Genomic DNA, 17,177 nt, shown 5'->3' with positions numbered 1-17,177 from the left:
AAGAACAAGGGTGACAGAAAAATTTCAACTCAGAAGTGCTTTACGCACCACAATAGACAAGGATCAACAATATAGTTTTTTTTTAAACTCCCAACCACACGTTTGCCGATTTCACCTCAAAGGAAAATTGCCGAATGAAGATAGTTATAGCGCGAGAACAGAACGATGACAAAGAGACAAGAAAGACACGAAGGACCTTCTTGTCTTTTTGTCGTCGTTCTCGCGCTATAACTATCGTCATGTCATACCAACTAGCCCACTTCTACGTAGTATAAACTTTTGAAAACCGAAACTCCTGTATTCAGGCTCAGCATCGCATTTCGTTTGATCATAATAACTGTTTTAGTACCGACTACGTACCGACACTGAAATTTTAAGTTTGGCATTAGGAAGGTTAGGCTCTTTTGAAAAAGTCCTTCGAGCATTTTTTAAGTGCAAACTGTTTTTTTTTTTTTTCTAGTCGTCATGGTAACGCTTCTGTGGTGGTGTGATGGAGGAGGGAGCACTTTATTGCACACCGACGCTGACATCAAAAAAGAAAAGGCGCGCACAAGAAAAGGTATAAACTAGTTTCCCGCATGCTTGGACTTTATGCAAATGTTCGTGGCACGTATTAGCAATATTGGATTGCGTTTTGAACGCTAATAGGCGCAGCAAAACGTTGTGACGATGATGCGGAAGTAGTGCAGTTTCGATCGATTGACTTCGTTCCAGTTGGAGCGCCTGGCTGATACTTCCGCAATAAATGAGTGGAGCAATAGGTTTTATTGGAGTAGTGTTGTGTGAGATATTTCGGCTAATTACATACTGTTTAATACGCACAACAGTTACACGACATCCTCAATCCTTCTCCAAGGCGTGTTGGCTCGCGCCCCAGTGCGTTGTAGATGGTCGCTTGCCGACAAAAACATAAGAGGTATCAATCTTTCATTTTATCGCTGACCGTTTGCTTTTACATTCGGCTGCTTCTACACTACCAGTCGAACAGCAAGCATAGGTTCCGTTACAGTGAGCTTAATCATCGCAACAAATTTTAGAGCGAGTTATCATTCAGTTACCAATATTAAGTTCAGTTATTGCTCCTGTGTCCAACCGCTCGCCATGAGAATAGACTGTTTTCATGTGCATGTTTTAGATTGTACCCTTTGGTCGTCCGGGTGCATGTGCACTCTAATCTGTTTTCTATAGTCAGTAGATTTTATTCAGCCGCCAATGGTGACTCGACCTCTATGCTGACCTACTATCAGGAATTGCTATTCTGGCAGGATTCAGTCTTTATCGAGCATGTGGTATGAGACCAAAGGAAATCATCAGCAGACACCAGCGCACAAATTACGTGGATTAAAAATAGCCCTACTATCCCTTCCGCCCAGACTTGTGTGTGTGCATCAAAATGTGTGCGATCTGCACATTGCTGCTCAAGAGAAACGTTAGAGTGCTTGTACCGCACTCGTGCCATTCAACAGAACCGACTGAGCACTAGCTCGAACTGTAGTGACATACTGAAAAGCCACGGGTCGTCATAGCAGACCTGCAGGTGATGCAGGACAATGTGGGACAGTTTATTCAGCATACACTTGTTGTTAAATTCAAACAGCTGCATTAGAAGTGTGGCAGCTTGGGCTAGTTGCTATGGCATGACGATAGTTATAGCGCGAGAACAAAACGACGACACAGAGACATGTCCTTTTTTTCGTGTCTTTCGTGTCCTTCTTCTCTCTGTGTCGTCCTTTTGTTCTCGCGCTATAACTATCGTCGAGCTGCATTGAGCCAAGTTGAATAGTGGGTTTCAAATAGAGATAGAGAGATAAATAGAAAGGAAAGGCAGGGTGGTTAACCAAGCTTGGCTCGGTTGGCTACCCTACACTTGGGGGGGGGGGGGGGGGGAGAATAATAGAAAGGAATCAGATAGAAAAGAAGAGGAGTAAGAATGAGAAGGATGAATAGTCAGCTCGAGACTACACAGCATGGTGTCACACTGTTCTTTCACAAGCGGTCCTGAAGTCTGGTGGTCGTTAAGACGTGTCAGAAATTATGGAAATAGCATTATGGTGAAAGACATGCCACTAGCTTTTTTATGTTCGTGAAGATTTTCTATGTCATTCATTCATTTAGGAAGACTAGAATCTGGTGTGTGTTTGAAAACATCTTTGCTGCTGCTAAAAAGATCTCCACGAAAGAAGATGAAGACGACGACACGGGTGACTAACAGAAATCTACAAATACATAGTGTGCAGAATAAAATATGCTTATAAACAAGAGCATTTGGGCAGCCACGCAAAACGAATAGTTACTCTAAAAAATAATGGGACACATACTAATGTGACCTCCATAAGAGTGAACATTACTTTTTTATTTTGTTAGACTTAGGAGAGCCTTGTCAAACACAGACACCATGCACAGTCGTTCCGATTGTGCTATTGTTTAAAGTCATATCGAATCAGACTAATTCTCAGCAAGAATAACCGAGCGTTGAGCTAGTTGGTGCGTATTCATTCTAAAAAGACAGGTTGTGCACTGACACTAAAAGTTAATAGGTGTCTGCAGTTTCCCGACTTCCTTCTTGTGTCTGTGTTTGCACGCCCTGTCTTTTTAGAAGCATTTTCATTTCCTGATGTCTTACATATACGCAAGCGGTGCATTTCTCTGAGATTGAACATGCAAATAGCTGTCAGAGCTGCATACATTTTAGGTCTGACTACGTAGTGGTGCAGATCCTGAAAGTGTTCCTATAACACATATGCTTTTGTCACATTTCAGTGCAGTTTTTAAAACCTTGTTTTTATTGTTTTATTCTTGTTTAAGTATGTACTGTTCCGAATGATGAGATATGATAGTATTAGATCTGAAAGAAATTATAAATTATGACACTTCTTAAATTTTCTTCTATATATAAAACAAACCTTCTCCAAGCAAAAATGAACAGACATGATGAAAATTTGTGATGATAACAGTGACTGTGTATTTCTTGTTTTCCTCATGTACATCAGCATTTGTTGCATAAAAAATAGCGACACACTCAAATATTCACTTTTTCAAAAGATGAGGAGCATTTGTGAATTCACTTCCACAAAGTTTTTAAGCATAGATATCCACCCTTTTTCCTGCAGCATGATAGCACCATGCTGCAAAGGAAATAGAGTGATGACACCCAAGCGGCTGTAAGGTTCAGCATTTTCTTCTAATTAGGCAGGTATGAAGGAATAACACCTTTTGTTGCCTGAGTGTCAATGCATGAATGAGGACATCTGTACAGATCACAGGTATGCAAGTTTCACTTGACATGACACTGCTCATGTCATACCATTATTGCATATATTAGCTGCTGTGTAGTGTGTATGCATGATCAAATGGTAGTACAGAAGACTACAAGTCATAGCCTTTTCATATTTTTCTAGTATTCACACTGCTTTAACCTTTGTATTACTTGCTGCTAGACTTAACAGCACATTGGCAGAACTGCGTTATAAAACACACATACACACACACATGTGGAAGAAAGTGTGTGCTTAATTAAGGGCTCGTTTTTTCTTGCTAGACACAAAAATAATGATATCTAACAGACAATAATCTAAGAAAAGTTATTAGACCTAATTGTAGTGTAAATGTGAAGAAAGAAAAGTGGATGACAAGATATATATATATATATATATATATATATATATATATATATATATATATATATATATATATATATATATATATATATATATATATATATATATATATATATATATATATATAAGGGAAAGAAGTGTATACCTAAGGGCTCGTTTTTCGTTGTTTTGACACAATAATGATGAGATCTAACAGATAATAATGCCAAGGAATGTATAGGGGAAGTTATTAGAACCAATGTAATGTAAATAAGAAGAAAGAAAAGTGGGTGATAAAATAACCTGCCGTGAGCAGGAATCGAACCTACAACCTTCAACATAATAATATAGTAACATGAAGTAGAATTTTGAAAGGAATAATTCAGTTTGGTTTGTGGTTTATCGACACTCTACAAGATATTGATCCTGGCATTATTAAACACTGTCAGTTGTGTAGCTTTTATGACTGCTTTTTCACCTCTAAACACATTAGTCTTTCTAATGTCTTCTTCAGGGGAGTTCTGAAAAGAAGAAAAGCCAGCATACCATGTCACATTACCTGACATTCAGCTCAACACTGTGAAATTTCATTACCAAAGCTTTGCATTTGAGTACCTGTTCTGGAGTGAATATATTAGTGCTTAAACAAAAGAAACCTATCTGCAAGTTTTGTCACATGGTTCCTGGCTGTGTGGAATTTTTGCACTGATAACAGTGTGGTGTCAGCCTCAGCTTGAATTGATGCAGGAGCTTGTTTTTTTACTGTCATTTGCTGTTCAGGTATTGTCAGTATAAACAGTCATACACTATATCAGTGTGCTGAATATGAGTCTTGGAAGCATTAAAACTAGCTCAACATGCCTTAGAGCAGTTCACTTTTGCTGAAGAGCTGATTGAGTGTACCTTAAGTTCATAGGAGTTTTGGCAGTGTTTCTCACCGTAGATATAATTGCATCAGGAGCCTTAAAACTGCAGAATGAAAGAAAGTGGAGACAGTGTAATGAAGGGATAATAATGAAGTCAAAACTAATGCAATTAGCAATGTGAATTTCATTTAAAGTGGCACTTTCTTTGCCCACTGTCATGTGACTGTCCATTGGTTGCTTGGTCAGTCACTGTGTTTTCACGAAGTGGACACTTCCTCACCGGCGGTACAACGATGCTCAGTACAAACCATGCCTAGTTGTATTATAACTATTGAAACCTCAAATGTTATCGATCATTCTATTCAGAGTGCTTGTATGACACAAATGATTGAGCAGAATCTCAAACATACATGAGCCCCAGCAATAATTCTGGAATTTCCCATCGCCAAAAAACCATGCTCTCTGTTGTTGAACATTGAGTGATTTGTTTTGGGGTGTAAAAGTTTGCCCTTTAAGAGTTCTATCTTTACCAATTTGGCTGCTGTTTTATTAACTATCGCAATCATAAGAGAATATGGGGGCAAATTCATCAATTCAACATAAACCCGACATGTAGAGAAAGGTGGCAGCAGATGGCATTATATCTGGGAGGTATTTTTGCTACCTGCTTGACATCATGTGGTGGTGGCTGGAAATCGATGGCATGGAAAATGTTCTTTGCATGTTTACTTATTCATTTTTAATTTTTTATTCATTCATTCATACATTTATTTTTGAAACAAGCATGTTTACATATACGTTTGAAGCAAATGTGAGCAAAAGCTGCTAGAAAGAAGCATGACAAAACTTCCATATCTCTTGCATACTTGGCAGAGCAATGCAGAAAACACTTAGCAGTCTGGTAGTATCTTCTTAGATTGAGCGAAAACCTTATATGCATGCATAAGTATGCTGTAACATGGCAATAGAGTTGGGAAGCTTTTGCTTCACCTGAATTGCATCACTTGGCAGAAGACTGAAGAAGAGAGCATGAAAAGCAATTACTACACATTACATCATTTTTGTTCATTGAGTAAATGCCCAACATGCATTTTTGAGTGGTGTCACGTGGCAGTGATGCTGGGGTGCTTCTACATTACCTGAATGACATCATTTAGCAGCAAATATAAAAAACTAGCAGAAGAAATCATGGGCCACCCACAATCTTGGAGGTGCTTCTTGTACGCAATGGCAACTTCATTGAAATTTTGTTGGTATGCACAAAAAGCCACTGCAACAATATCAAACAGAAGCCATTCAACAAGTTCCTTCACAAAGCCTATTTGGTTCCATTAGAACTGGACCATATCGAGGCACTCAAGTCCGGAGATCACAATAGCAATAATGCCTTAGCACAATAGCAATAATGCCTGTAGTAACTACCAAATCTTTAAATTTCACTACCAAACGTAAACAACATTCTCGTAAAATACTTCCCATTCTGACCACCACCTAAAATCTTCAAAAAATTCTCCCCAAAGTGCCTAAGTCTTGTACAGGCATAATACCAATTTTAAAGATATTGCAGGAAGGTATCCTGAAGGACCAGTTCGTACATGTTACTTGTGATGAAAACAGCACGAAATGGAAAGGAGAGTGATAATCAAACTACACAATAGTGCTGCGTTGTTTGATTCTCACCTTCTGTAAAATTTGTGCACAATTTTCATCACCTTTAAAGACATGCTCGTCCCTGCGAAACTGAAAACAAAGACCGAGTCAACATCTGGTCTCTGTGACCACTTCAGATACTCTACATGTAAACATGTGCAGCTGGCTACCAACTTAAAAATCTCAGGATCAGATTACTTTCACTAGGTAACATCGAACTTCACCTGTGCCTGAAGTTACCTAGTCTACAGTGTGTAGTGTACCACCTATAACAAATACATAAGCGAGACTGGAAAACCAATTCATATAAAACTCAATGGCCGCTGCACTGATACAATCCACAATTCATCAAAAGCAGCAGCTAGACATTGCACTTAGGAGGACCGCAACTACACCCAAGCAAAAGTTTATGTACCATACAAATTTTCATTTACCAGCCACGTAAACATACATAGAGTTATACCTAGTAGTTTAAATTTCTACACCCATCAAGAATAAATCTGCCAAATAGTGATTTGGAATTGCTAAAAGGTGTGGCATCAGATATGACTAAGAGACACCCATGTTCAACCTTCAAGTAACTTTGGCTGTCATCCCATTTACAACATTATTATTTATTATTATTAGCTTGCCTTGTAGTTTGTTATCATGTTTTGTGCTTTCTCTTTTTTTGTCTAACTTTTTGAATCTACTGTGGTTTTGACTCTTCCATGCTTCTACAACTTGTATAGTTGTCCGATGACAGACTTGTCAATAATATAATTACAGTAATTAAATTACTTTTTCTTCTAGTGGGTAATCTAATAAATTACTCTTGTGGGCTGATAATTTAATAATCTAAATAGAAATGTTTGCTTTCTTTATGAAATAAAAATTTCACTGGAGAAGGAAAGAAAAATACCAAAAACAGGTTGATATCAGTACCAAACCTTTGGTGTGGGAGGGAGAGAGGCACCCAAAGAAGCCATATATCATTTGAACTGGAAGCCTTAAATATTTCTTATCATCTTTACTTTCCCCTCCCCCCATCTCTAAATGTGCTAAGCCATGCCCTTGCGACAGGAGGCAGAAAACAGCGTCTTTTTTTATCTCTTCCACTTTCATTAACCTCTCTCTCTTAAATATCATTGCTTAAGTAACTAGTGGTGCGATTTAATTGCTTTTTAGGAGTAATTTTACCATCTCAGGTCCAATAACCACTTCTATTTCTGCATAACTACATCCCCTTCCTCCCCATTAACTCCCTCTCCTTTCACAGCTTTTCTTTTTCAACATGCTTATTCAGTCTGCCTGTTTTCAGTATGGCTTATTCAACCAATGCAAATGCGGCCTATAGTCTGTTTATGAAGGGTTCAGGAAGAATGGCACTAGCTACACAACTGCAAAAAGACAAAATAACTATCCAGTACTGTAGCAAAAGCTTTATTCGGAATAGTGCTCAACCAACTGGTCGAACTTCACTCTCACTGATATTTCATTTTTATTTTGCTTAACTTTTTGCTGGAGGCTCTTTATGGTAGTGATGCAGCGAACCAGTTGGTGATTGTTAGCAGCTCTATCTCTGCCTCTCTCGCTCTCTTTTTTTGTTTCATTTCATCTATTTTTATTTTTTCTGGGCTTTTTTTTTCTTCTTTACTGTTCTTTACTCTTAAAAGAACAAATCTTCAGTTTTTAGTCACTGCTCTTTGCCCTTTTGTTGTAGAGTACTAATACTATCCTGGTGCCATTTTCAATGTGCATTTAAATGACTCAATGGCTCAAAGTTCTATTGGCAACTGAGGTGTCATGTTTGCCTCTCAATTGAAGTGTTGCTTGTCAAGACAGCAGTGCTTATGGCAGCAGGTGGCTGCTACACTTGGTAACATCCCCATAACTGAGCTTGCTGTTCAATGCTGTGAATATGCTTGGACCACAGCCCATATGTGATTTTCCTTGGCATTTATTATGTGTGCATTATTTTTTTTTTGCTCTATGATAAAAGTTTGCCTTTATATACTCACTTGCACACCCTCTCCTGTAAGATGTGTGGTAGACCACTTAAGTTAGGTTGTAATCTGTGATGTTTGGAACTCTGGCTGTAGCATTAAGTCCAATCAAGTGAGGCCAGAGGCTGAATTTGATGTGTTTGGACTGTTGTGCTTGTGTGTGTAGCTGCTACGTTCGCCTGTGGCGTGTGCCCTCCTGCCAGCCATCAGCCTACTGGCAGTTCCAGGAGCCAGCCTGGAGCCAGCCCGTCCAAGCATGTCGGGGCCCTCGCCGGGCAAGACCTCTCGCTTTCCTATTGCTGTGGATATTCCTGTTCCACCAGAGCGACGAACGTCAGCTATCAATATTGTCACTAACCCCAGCTTTGATGGTGGCTTGGAACAGCCCCAAGAAGAAGCTCTGTAAGTGGTTTCGTTTACATGATAATGTTTGTTCAATACTGTGTATGACACGCAACACCACTGTCTTATGGGTGCTTTGAATGAATGCAGCTACTCCACAATTCAGCCAAAGCACGAGTGTGGATCTAGTCCTGGAACGCCACCTCCCCCTCTGCCTCCAAAACAGCTTGAGGTTCTCTACACCAAGCCTATTAAGGTAGGAAGTGTTGGTTTCATCTATGTATATTTACACAGTACTACATACCGGTTTCGCATCACATTCAATAACTTGTCATGTTTGGTTGTTCACTTTATATTTCTGTTGTGAAGTTACTCATGAGTAAATTAATTAGAAGTCATCAGTGAGGACCTCCATGTTTACATACATAGTGAGTGTATTGGTATGCCATTCATGCATGCATCCACATTTTAACATGCTTAACTGTGTAAAGATCCTCACCTTTGTTGCTAGTCTTGCACAATGCCATGTGTGCTATACAGCCTACTTTTTTACAAAAGATGTGCACCAAGAAGCAATTCTTGTTTTACATGAGATGTCTCTTATAAACAGGGTACAACTTATGCATTTTCTTATCAACCCCTGTTTGAAAGGGACACTAAAGTGAAACAATGAATTGGTTTAGATTGATTGTGCTCTCTGAGAGCTCTAATGTCATTAATCATACCATCATAAATTTATTATTAGATGATAAAATCAATGTCAAAGTACTATTTTTAAGTTTTGCACTGAACTCTACATGCATGACGTCCCGAATTTCAAAGTGTAATTGTTACTTTTGCCATTAGTGGCTCGACGAAATTTTCCAAAACTTGGTAAGTTAAGTGTCTGGCCCCATCAGCAGACATTGGGCTTCAGTATTATCTATTAGGAGCTGCATGGGCCGTAGTAAACACCGTCAAAATGTATGATGTCATGAAGTTAAGGTGGCATTGCCACCTGCATTTTCTTCTTGTGCTTTTTCTCGCTTACCAAGCGTATTCTTGTGGTGACATCGGCATTGTGAAAAGGTAACTTATTAATAGCAGAAGAATTGTTAACCTCTTTAGTGTCCCTTTATCGTAGGCACACTGGTGTCTCTAAACCCATATGTCTGTTACATCAGTGTCTCTTATAAATGGGTTTGACTGTAAATGCAGATGTGAACAATGGAATTCATCCTATTACCTAAAATACCATGTTATTAATATAAGCCATACTTATCTTGTTTGCATGCTTTGTTGTAATTGCCAACTATTTTAGAACTCTTTCAAAATTTGTTGTCATTCAAGTTGTTAGTCAACTTCACTGAATTCACCTTATTACTCTTGAATTTTTAAGGGTCTCTACTTTTTATATTTATGCTACATAGCTGCTGTACATGGTCATTTGAGAACTATTGTCATTGATATTATGTTTCTTTATGCAGGTGAAAATCAGCCACGAATGAGCAGAATGAATTTCTTGTCCAGCGACTAACTAGTTTACTTACTTCAAATCTTATTGTAGCTGCAATTACTGTTCCTTGAGAAAGGGTGTTTGGTTAAACAGTGCTTTTGGTTGAATAGTACTGAACTACAGCACATAAAAGACAACATAATTGCACTCATTTTGTAAATGCCAAAATGTTGCCAATTGTTATAGAGACAACTCTGTTTACTCAGCTGACATCAGAATGGTCATTGTGGTGATCTAGTATTGGTTGCTCAAAACACAACTGCTCTTTTTATTTCTAAGCCAAAGAAATCTAAATCGAGGGAAGGGTCTCGAGGTTCCAAAGATTTCGGAGATGGAAAGGATGGCCCTCAGCTCTGGAAGTTGCACATATCTCAAGAGAGCCCCCCAAAGCCTTCACAGAGTTCCTCTGGTGAGCAGATGATTAATATATAACAGAATAATATGTACTTATGACAGACAATTACTGATGAGGTTTTTGTTCTCTGATGTGAAGAAAATGTACAAACTGGAACAATGTGTTCATGCCAGACATATTACTGAATATAAAAGTATAATTCAGTATAGGTTAACTCTATAGACTGGAACAATGTGTTTATGCCAGACATATTACTGAATATAAAAGTATAATTCAGTATAGGTTAACTCTATAGACTGAACCTTGATATCAATGCTTCAGAACTATGAAGGTTTCATTTGCATTTTTATTTTTATGTTTGAAAAAAAAAAAGAGCCAATTTTAGTAAGTTAGTGGACATAGATTACGGGTTCACTTGAAAGCTGGTTCTGGAGATTATGGAAAGACATTCTTATTTATTTCTTTTTTACCTGAATATTTGTTTTTCATTGTGTTAGCATGTTTAAATAGTAGAATTTGGAAACGTACATGCACATGGCCATTTACCTCCTTGTACGCACGTGTGTATATTGGGTGCATCGACAAGAGAAGGCCTGTCTTTTATTAGTGCATAGTAAACCACCTGCAGGGCGTAGATGTTCAGGCATATGGGTTCGAAACCCGGGTGGCTCGTTATGCATTTCGCCCCCGCTGGCGCATGGGCACGCTACTTTTGGTACTTCGCGGCAGCAAACATATTCCCGGTCATTACCCACTGGCCGACATCGACCGCACGTGCACCTGCAGTAAATGTACATTTCATTGTATCTTGTATTGTACAAACTGATATGTATGTCGCACAGCCAATCAACTTCAGAATAATATGATACGTGAGATGTACACTGCCACTTGTATGTGTGCGTGCTCAGAAGTATTCGTTTGGCCGCTCACGACCGGCAAAATAATAATTTTTGTCGCAAGTATTGACAGCGTAAGTACACGATCAGTGCAACAGCGTATAGCAATAAATTTGAGAGGGCAGGCGCCGAACGCCCACGGTGCACCGACGCAAAGAATAAAATATGTAATATATTGCTTTAATTGAAACCCTGGCTGTCATATAAAATGTGCTGAGTTAATAATTATAACACAATGTAACATAACCTTCTAAAAGGTGAAGCACCACCACTTACCAGTCAGTATTACCACTTTGTTGGACATGCTGTTGAACTTCATTGTCGGCCTTTGACACGGCATGGGCCTCTTCTTCTTCATCACTGGCCAGGGGATCAAAAATAAAATGATTGTCTGGATTTTTAATCAAGCCGTGTGTGTCGTCCTCCTCACTGCTTTCAGAAAAAAAAAGTCGATGTCCTTATCGGGGTCGGACGCAGATGCAGAGGATTCAGAATCTTGGCTACTGCAGCTGGCCATGGCGACTGTCAGCGCGTTTGTTTTGCTGGCACTTATGTGGCATGTGTGTGAGAGCAGACAAAACTCAGCACGAAGTGCGTCACAGCCTTGTGTGGTCACGTCACCAAGCTACCTATGCATCGACGTCACTGCCCAACTCGGCGACACGAAACCGAAGCCAAAGATGGTCCTTATAAGTAGAGCTATTAGAGCTATATTAAATTATTTAGCAAAAATACACGAATCTTGGTGCGTGTATCATGCTTCCTGGAGCTGAAGGAAACGCTTACAGAAAAGAACACGCATGCCACAAATTTCGTTGCATCACCTCTTTAATAAGTTCTTGCTCTAAGCACAGGCAGAATGATGTGACAGTTTAGCAGTAGGAGCATGACATCCCAAGTTAGATTTCTCATTGTTAATTGTTATCCAGAGCCGAAGGGGCACCCTGAGATGCTTCTAGCGCTTAATGGGAAGAGTACTGGTTCTAAAGGCTCACAGCAGATCCAAACAATGTCATCATGTGGGGAACTATCACATTGACTGTGCACATTGTTGTACATTTCATTCCTGTGCCAGCTATTGAAAATGTGTCATTAGAATGTTTAATTGGAAAGATTACATTGGTGACTGTGTTGATCAGTTGTGCTTACTAAAATATTGGCAGCACACAAAGGGGACACAAACGAGCGCATACTGAAACTTGTATACGCCTATCATGATACAAAAACTTGGGAGATTGTGCAAGCCTTTTTCATTAAAAAAAAAGAATATTGAAGGTTGTGTCAGCTCACCGTCTGAATTGCTTTTAGATTGTAAACTATTATTTCTGGATGACACTTGATTACGGGGGATCCTTTCCTCTTGTATATCCCTTTCACTTCATGTTTTTTTCGTATATATTATCTTCTGTGAATGAATCTAAGTTTCATTCTGCGCTTGTTTGTGTCCTCTTTCTGTATCCCGTTTGTATGCACTGCCAATATTTCAGTATGAATCTATACCAACCAGCCCACCTATCAACTCTTCTGGTGAGTGGTGATTGTAACATATTGTTGCTGTGCATCTTCTCAAGTGCAGTATCAGCAGCAGAGCAATTCATTGCTACCATGCTGCGTAATGCATCTCCCTCGTTTTCCCGAATTTGATGCATTATTGCAATTTCCAATGGTATTCTTGTGGGTATGAATTATGTCCTGAGCTTTTATCAAGACTGTACACTCTCTGCATACTGATAACTAGGACAATACACAAATAAAGACTGGTAACTAGAAGGGTTCTAAGCAACATATGTAGTGGTGCACAGGCTGCATTCATCATGTCTTGTAGTCCTTGTTCATTAACATTTTGTTGCTACAGAGACATAGCAGATAATGTAAAGCAGAACCATATTAAGATAAAAAAATGCATCTATCTGTTCAGATAATAAAAAGGTCTGAACCTAAGCTCATTTAAAGCATTTGCCTCTTTCTGCCCAAAATTAAACTTACCTCATCATGGGTATTTTAATACTTTCAGCATGGTTCGTCACACCTGACCACAGGCACAATTAGAGCAATTCCTGTACAAAATCTATACGTGGAATCACATTAGTAGCCATTTGATCTGCAAAGAAGATACCTATAAGCAGGGCAGTACCCAGGAATTTTTTGTGCGGTTGTTTATATGTAGAATGGCTAACTTTGGCAACTGGTTGTTGATGTGAAGGTGTGTAAATATTCTAGTTTCACCCGAAATGTTGAAGCATGAAAAAATTTCGGTGGAGTGTTAGAACACTCAAACTCACCCCTAGGTACGTCTATACTTCAAGGATTCCTATTTCTCTTATTTTATGCTATAGCAGGTGAATTCCTACAGTACAATCAATAACAACCTCATTGAGAGAGTGAGTGAGTGAGTGACAACTTTTCTCACTGCATGTGAGGAATCCTGGTGACTTCTCTTATTTTATGCTATAGCAGGTGAATTCCTACAGTACAATCAATAACAACCTCATTGAGAGAGTGAGTGAGTGAGTGACAACTTTTCTCACTGCATGTGAGGAATCCTGGTGACAGTTCTCTAATTTACTGTAGTGAAGGCCTAATTGCCATTGATCTGAGTGTTTATTGATTACACGTTTCTTAAGTCACAAGGCCTGCTTTAGAGGCATGGCTTGCACTTCTAGAACTCCGCTTTAAGTACTGTGCTCCGCATTTCACACAGACATTTCAAAATTATATGTTGGCATGCAGTTGGATCAGCTTTTGCACATGCAAATATTTTTACATCAGAGGCCTAGCCAGTATTGTCAATGACGAAATACATCATAGAATTTAAGGGGCCCTGCAACACTTTTCCTAGTAATTGCCTAGTGGCTCATTAAAAAGCTTATTGCCTCATGAATCGACTGCTGCATAAAGTTTTAAATCTATCAAGCACGAGCGGACATAAAAGGATTCATAGCACACTTAGAGCGCTTTTTCTGTCCTTTATTACCAATGAGTGCACTGAAAGCTATGCAGGGAGGGGAATAAGGGAGTAAGGACACTCGTCTCTTCCAGCGTGTGTCATGACCTTGAGCACTTTTAATTTTTTCTCCGAACATGAGGCTTACATGTGGCGGGCACAATCGGCCCCTGTAACTATAGAGCTCTCCATGCAGAAATCAGCCATTGGCCATGGACTTGGGTATATAGCACAGTGATGTAGATATATGGCATAATTTCTAGAGAGAAGAAGGAATGATTTCTAGCTTAGTTTAAGAATAAATTGTGAATTTCAGGGAGCGGGCGCTGCACTATAATGCTTTCGGAACCTTGACTATCGACCGGTGGTGGTTTCTGACCGTGCTGAAAAAGTGTTGCAGGTTAAAAAAGCACCGACTTTCTAGCAATCAGACTGACGTTTACCTCGCGAATACATTGCGTTACAGATCTCTGTCTGCAGCAAAAATTTCTAGCTGTTATAATAAGCAGAGTTAGAGGTTGATGTTGCATCAGTGCACGTCTTTCTGTCTCCTGTCATTTTCGCTAATACATTAGAAACTACACAGGTGAGCTGGCAAGGCCCCACCCAAAAGCTAAATTTGTGTGTGTCAATGCTGTAGCCATTTTTGTTCCTCTTTAACACATGTTAGTTACTATTTATAGGAAAAGGGTGCACGCACTCTGTCAGTGCTATATAAGTGCTTTGTGATTTTAAGTGTAGTTGCACGGATGCAGGTTTAAATAAGCCATGTCACAGTAACTGGAACATGTACATTATGAAAGCATATAATTTGAAGCTTATCTTCAGGTCTGCTTTTTTCAGGTCGGACTAAAAGCAAACTGTTGGTTGTCGAAAGTGAGACTGTACTATGACCAGGTTTAACTTTAATAATTTAGTTACAGTGTTCATAAGTATAGCAAAGAGATTTTTAATCATTAATCATTTACTGCCTAGTGTCACGAATTGGGGACATCCCGAAAAACTTCGAGCGAGCAAATCACAAAATGCATTCTACTTTTAATGCTGGCTGTCAAGTACTCACGGGAGACAAAGCTTTCAGCATGAAAAATCTAGCATCATCTCGTTTAAGGCATTTTATGCTTGAACCAATTGTTTTGTAGCTGATGACAAAGAATGCAAAGTGCGTGCAACAGCTCTCACTTCTTCATTCTTTCTCACCTGGGTGACGTAAGTTCTATCTTCAATAATTTTATTTATTTGGTGTGTACACACCCAAGAGGTGGCACATGGCGTGTTATGCAGTTCTGAAGTACAGTTTCTTGTTGCAAGGTCCTCGATTCTGTGGCATATGGAGAATTCACGATGTACATAAAAGTATGCACTAAAGTTGTATTTCAAATAATTTAAAAGTGTATAATCAAATAAATGTTGCTATTTAAACCTGGAAAATGATAATTACTATTTTATTCAGCAGTTTCGTAACTTAGGCATTAAAAGTTTAAAGAATATGCATGTGTCTTCAAATGCTTACAAATGATGTACAAACTCTCTTTACCCAGGGTGCAATTGTCAACAATTGGCATCATTACTCCAGGACAACTATGCTATGAAGCATGAACTCCTAACCTACAAGGATCGGATAAAATCTCTAACTACCAAACTAAAACAGTTTGAAGGAATATCGGTAAGCACAGCCACTTATTGTGAACCGAGGGGTGGGAAATTAGTCAATCAGTGCTCACATTGTGCTTACTGCATTTTCTCTTGCCTGTATCAATCATAACGGTGTTAAGATGGAGAATGGTGGATTAGCATCAGTGGGACATTTTTATTGCTGCAGGAAGTCATGAAGGAGCTTCAACAAAGCGTCGAAAGTGTATCAGAAGAAAATAAAAGGCTCAAGCAGTACGAGAAATGGTGAGTATGTTTCAGGAAGTAACATTCACATAGCATGTCCAAAATATGTTTTATGGTTGCCTGCATCCATATTTGAAAAATTCAGTAACTTAGATTACTGACTTTTTTACATCAACTGTAAATAAGCATATACATTTTTGCATGCACTTTATATACAAAATAATTTCATTTGTAAAGTAATTTGGTTGAAGTGCAGTTATAATGCAAAAAAATCTGACTTTTATGAACTAATCACTTGAGGTCAGTTATAAACCAACATATTGTGTTTGTCTGCTCTAGATAACCTCATAGACACATGTTGCTGAATTGTCATATATTTATTTTGGCATGTAGTTAACACAGAAATTGACTGCCTAAATTTTTAAAAAATTGCAATTTCTAGCAATGTTTGCAAAGTTTTTCAGGGTTTAATTAAGAAACTCTGCTCCTAACAGTTAATAATAAATGCATTTTACTTCTCTGCATGGCTGTAATATTCTTGTTGCTCATCTTAGTAAGTCATATTGCATCCATATAAAATCAGTTTAATGTTCTGTGTTTTTTTTTTTGCCAACTTGTCCTAGCATTACAGAGGCCAAGACTACAGAACAAGAGAAGCATGACCTTTTCGAGCAGCTCAAAGATGCACAGTCACAGTACAAGCATGATGGTGTGCACTGGAAATTTCGCTGTTCTACTGAATGCCCCCATTCAGCTCCTGATTACTGAACAAGTGAACTAAAAATGATGTCTGATAACTTCTGCCCTGTCCCAAAGGCACCTTAGTTTTAAGAGGGTTAATTTAGTGTTCATGTCATGTGATAGTGGGGCGTGGGTCTGTCAGTAATAACCGTTCGTAAGAAAAAAAAAAAAAAACTAAACCACTTTTTTTCTTTCTGTACGGTGGTTACCAACAGGCACACACACCACCGCTGCATATCTAGTCTACACTAACGCCTTTCGAAACAAACACACCAAGGTTGGCAAGGCACCTTTAACAAAAGTATGTACTTATATCAAAACATTTAAGCATTTTCCAGGCTGTCTGACACACTTTCTTCTGTTTCTTCAACATACCTGCATTACTTTGTATGGTATGGTGAAATCTATTTTAATAAAAAGTGGCTGTAACATTTCTGCTAGGAGAATTTCAATACATCAGTAAAATTT

The 17,177-nt window shown here is 38.8% G+C and overlaps 1 protein-coding gene across 5 annotated transcripts in view; it reads left to right on the top strand.

The window, feature by feature from the left end:
* The first annotated feature begins 352 nt into the window (after window positions 1–352).
* The window catches only part of LOC119176913 (uncharacterized), a 57,351-nt gene continuing 40,526 nt past the window's right edge, over window positions 353–17,177 (top strand). Inside the window, exons 1-8 of one of the 5 annotated variants that reach the window (XR_012887074.1) lie at window positions 353–393; window positions 461–559; window positions 8,264–8,499; window positions 8,590–8,695; window positions 10,214–10,343; window positions 15,671–15,795; window positions 15,952–16,028; window positions 16,592–16,677. Coding sequence is in view for 2 of the 5 variants with exons in the window: in XM_075878091.1 (XP_075734206.1) it covers window positions 491–559; window positions 8,264–8,499; window positions 8,590–8,695; window positions 10,214–10,343; window positions 15,671–15,795; window positions 15,952–16,028; window positions 16,592–16,677 (829 nt within the window). In the remaining 3 variants the exon portion in view is untranslated. Of the gene's footprint in view, window positions 394–460; window positions 560–8,263; window positions 8,500–8,589; window positions 8,696–10,213; window positions 10,344–15,670; window positions 15,796–15,951; window positions 16,029–16,591; window positions 16,678–17,177 lie in introns of those variants that run through there. The other 4 variants (XR_012887075.1, XR_012887073.1, XM_075878091.1 and 1 more) reach the window with 4 other exon arrangements.

This window comes from Rhipicephalus microplus, chromosome X (genome assembly GCF_043290135.1).
Source record: "Rhipicephalus microplus isolate Deutch F79 chromosome X, USDA_Rmic, whole genome shotgun sequence".
Lineage (NCBI taxonomy): Eukaryota > Metazoa > Arthropoda > Arachnida > Ixodida > Ixodidae > Rhipicephalus > Rhipicephalus microplus.
This window is presented reverse-complemented; position numbering and strand designations above follow the sequence as displayed.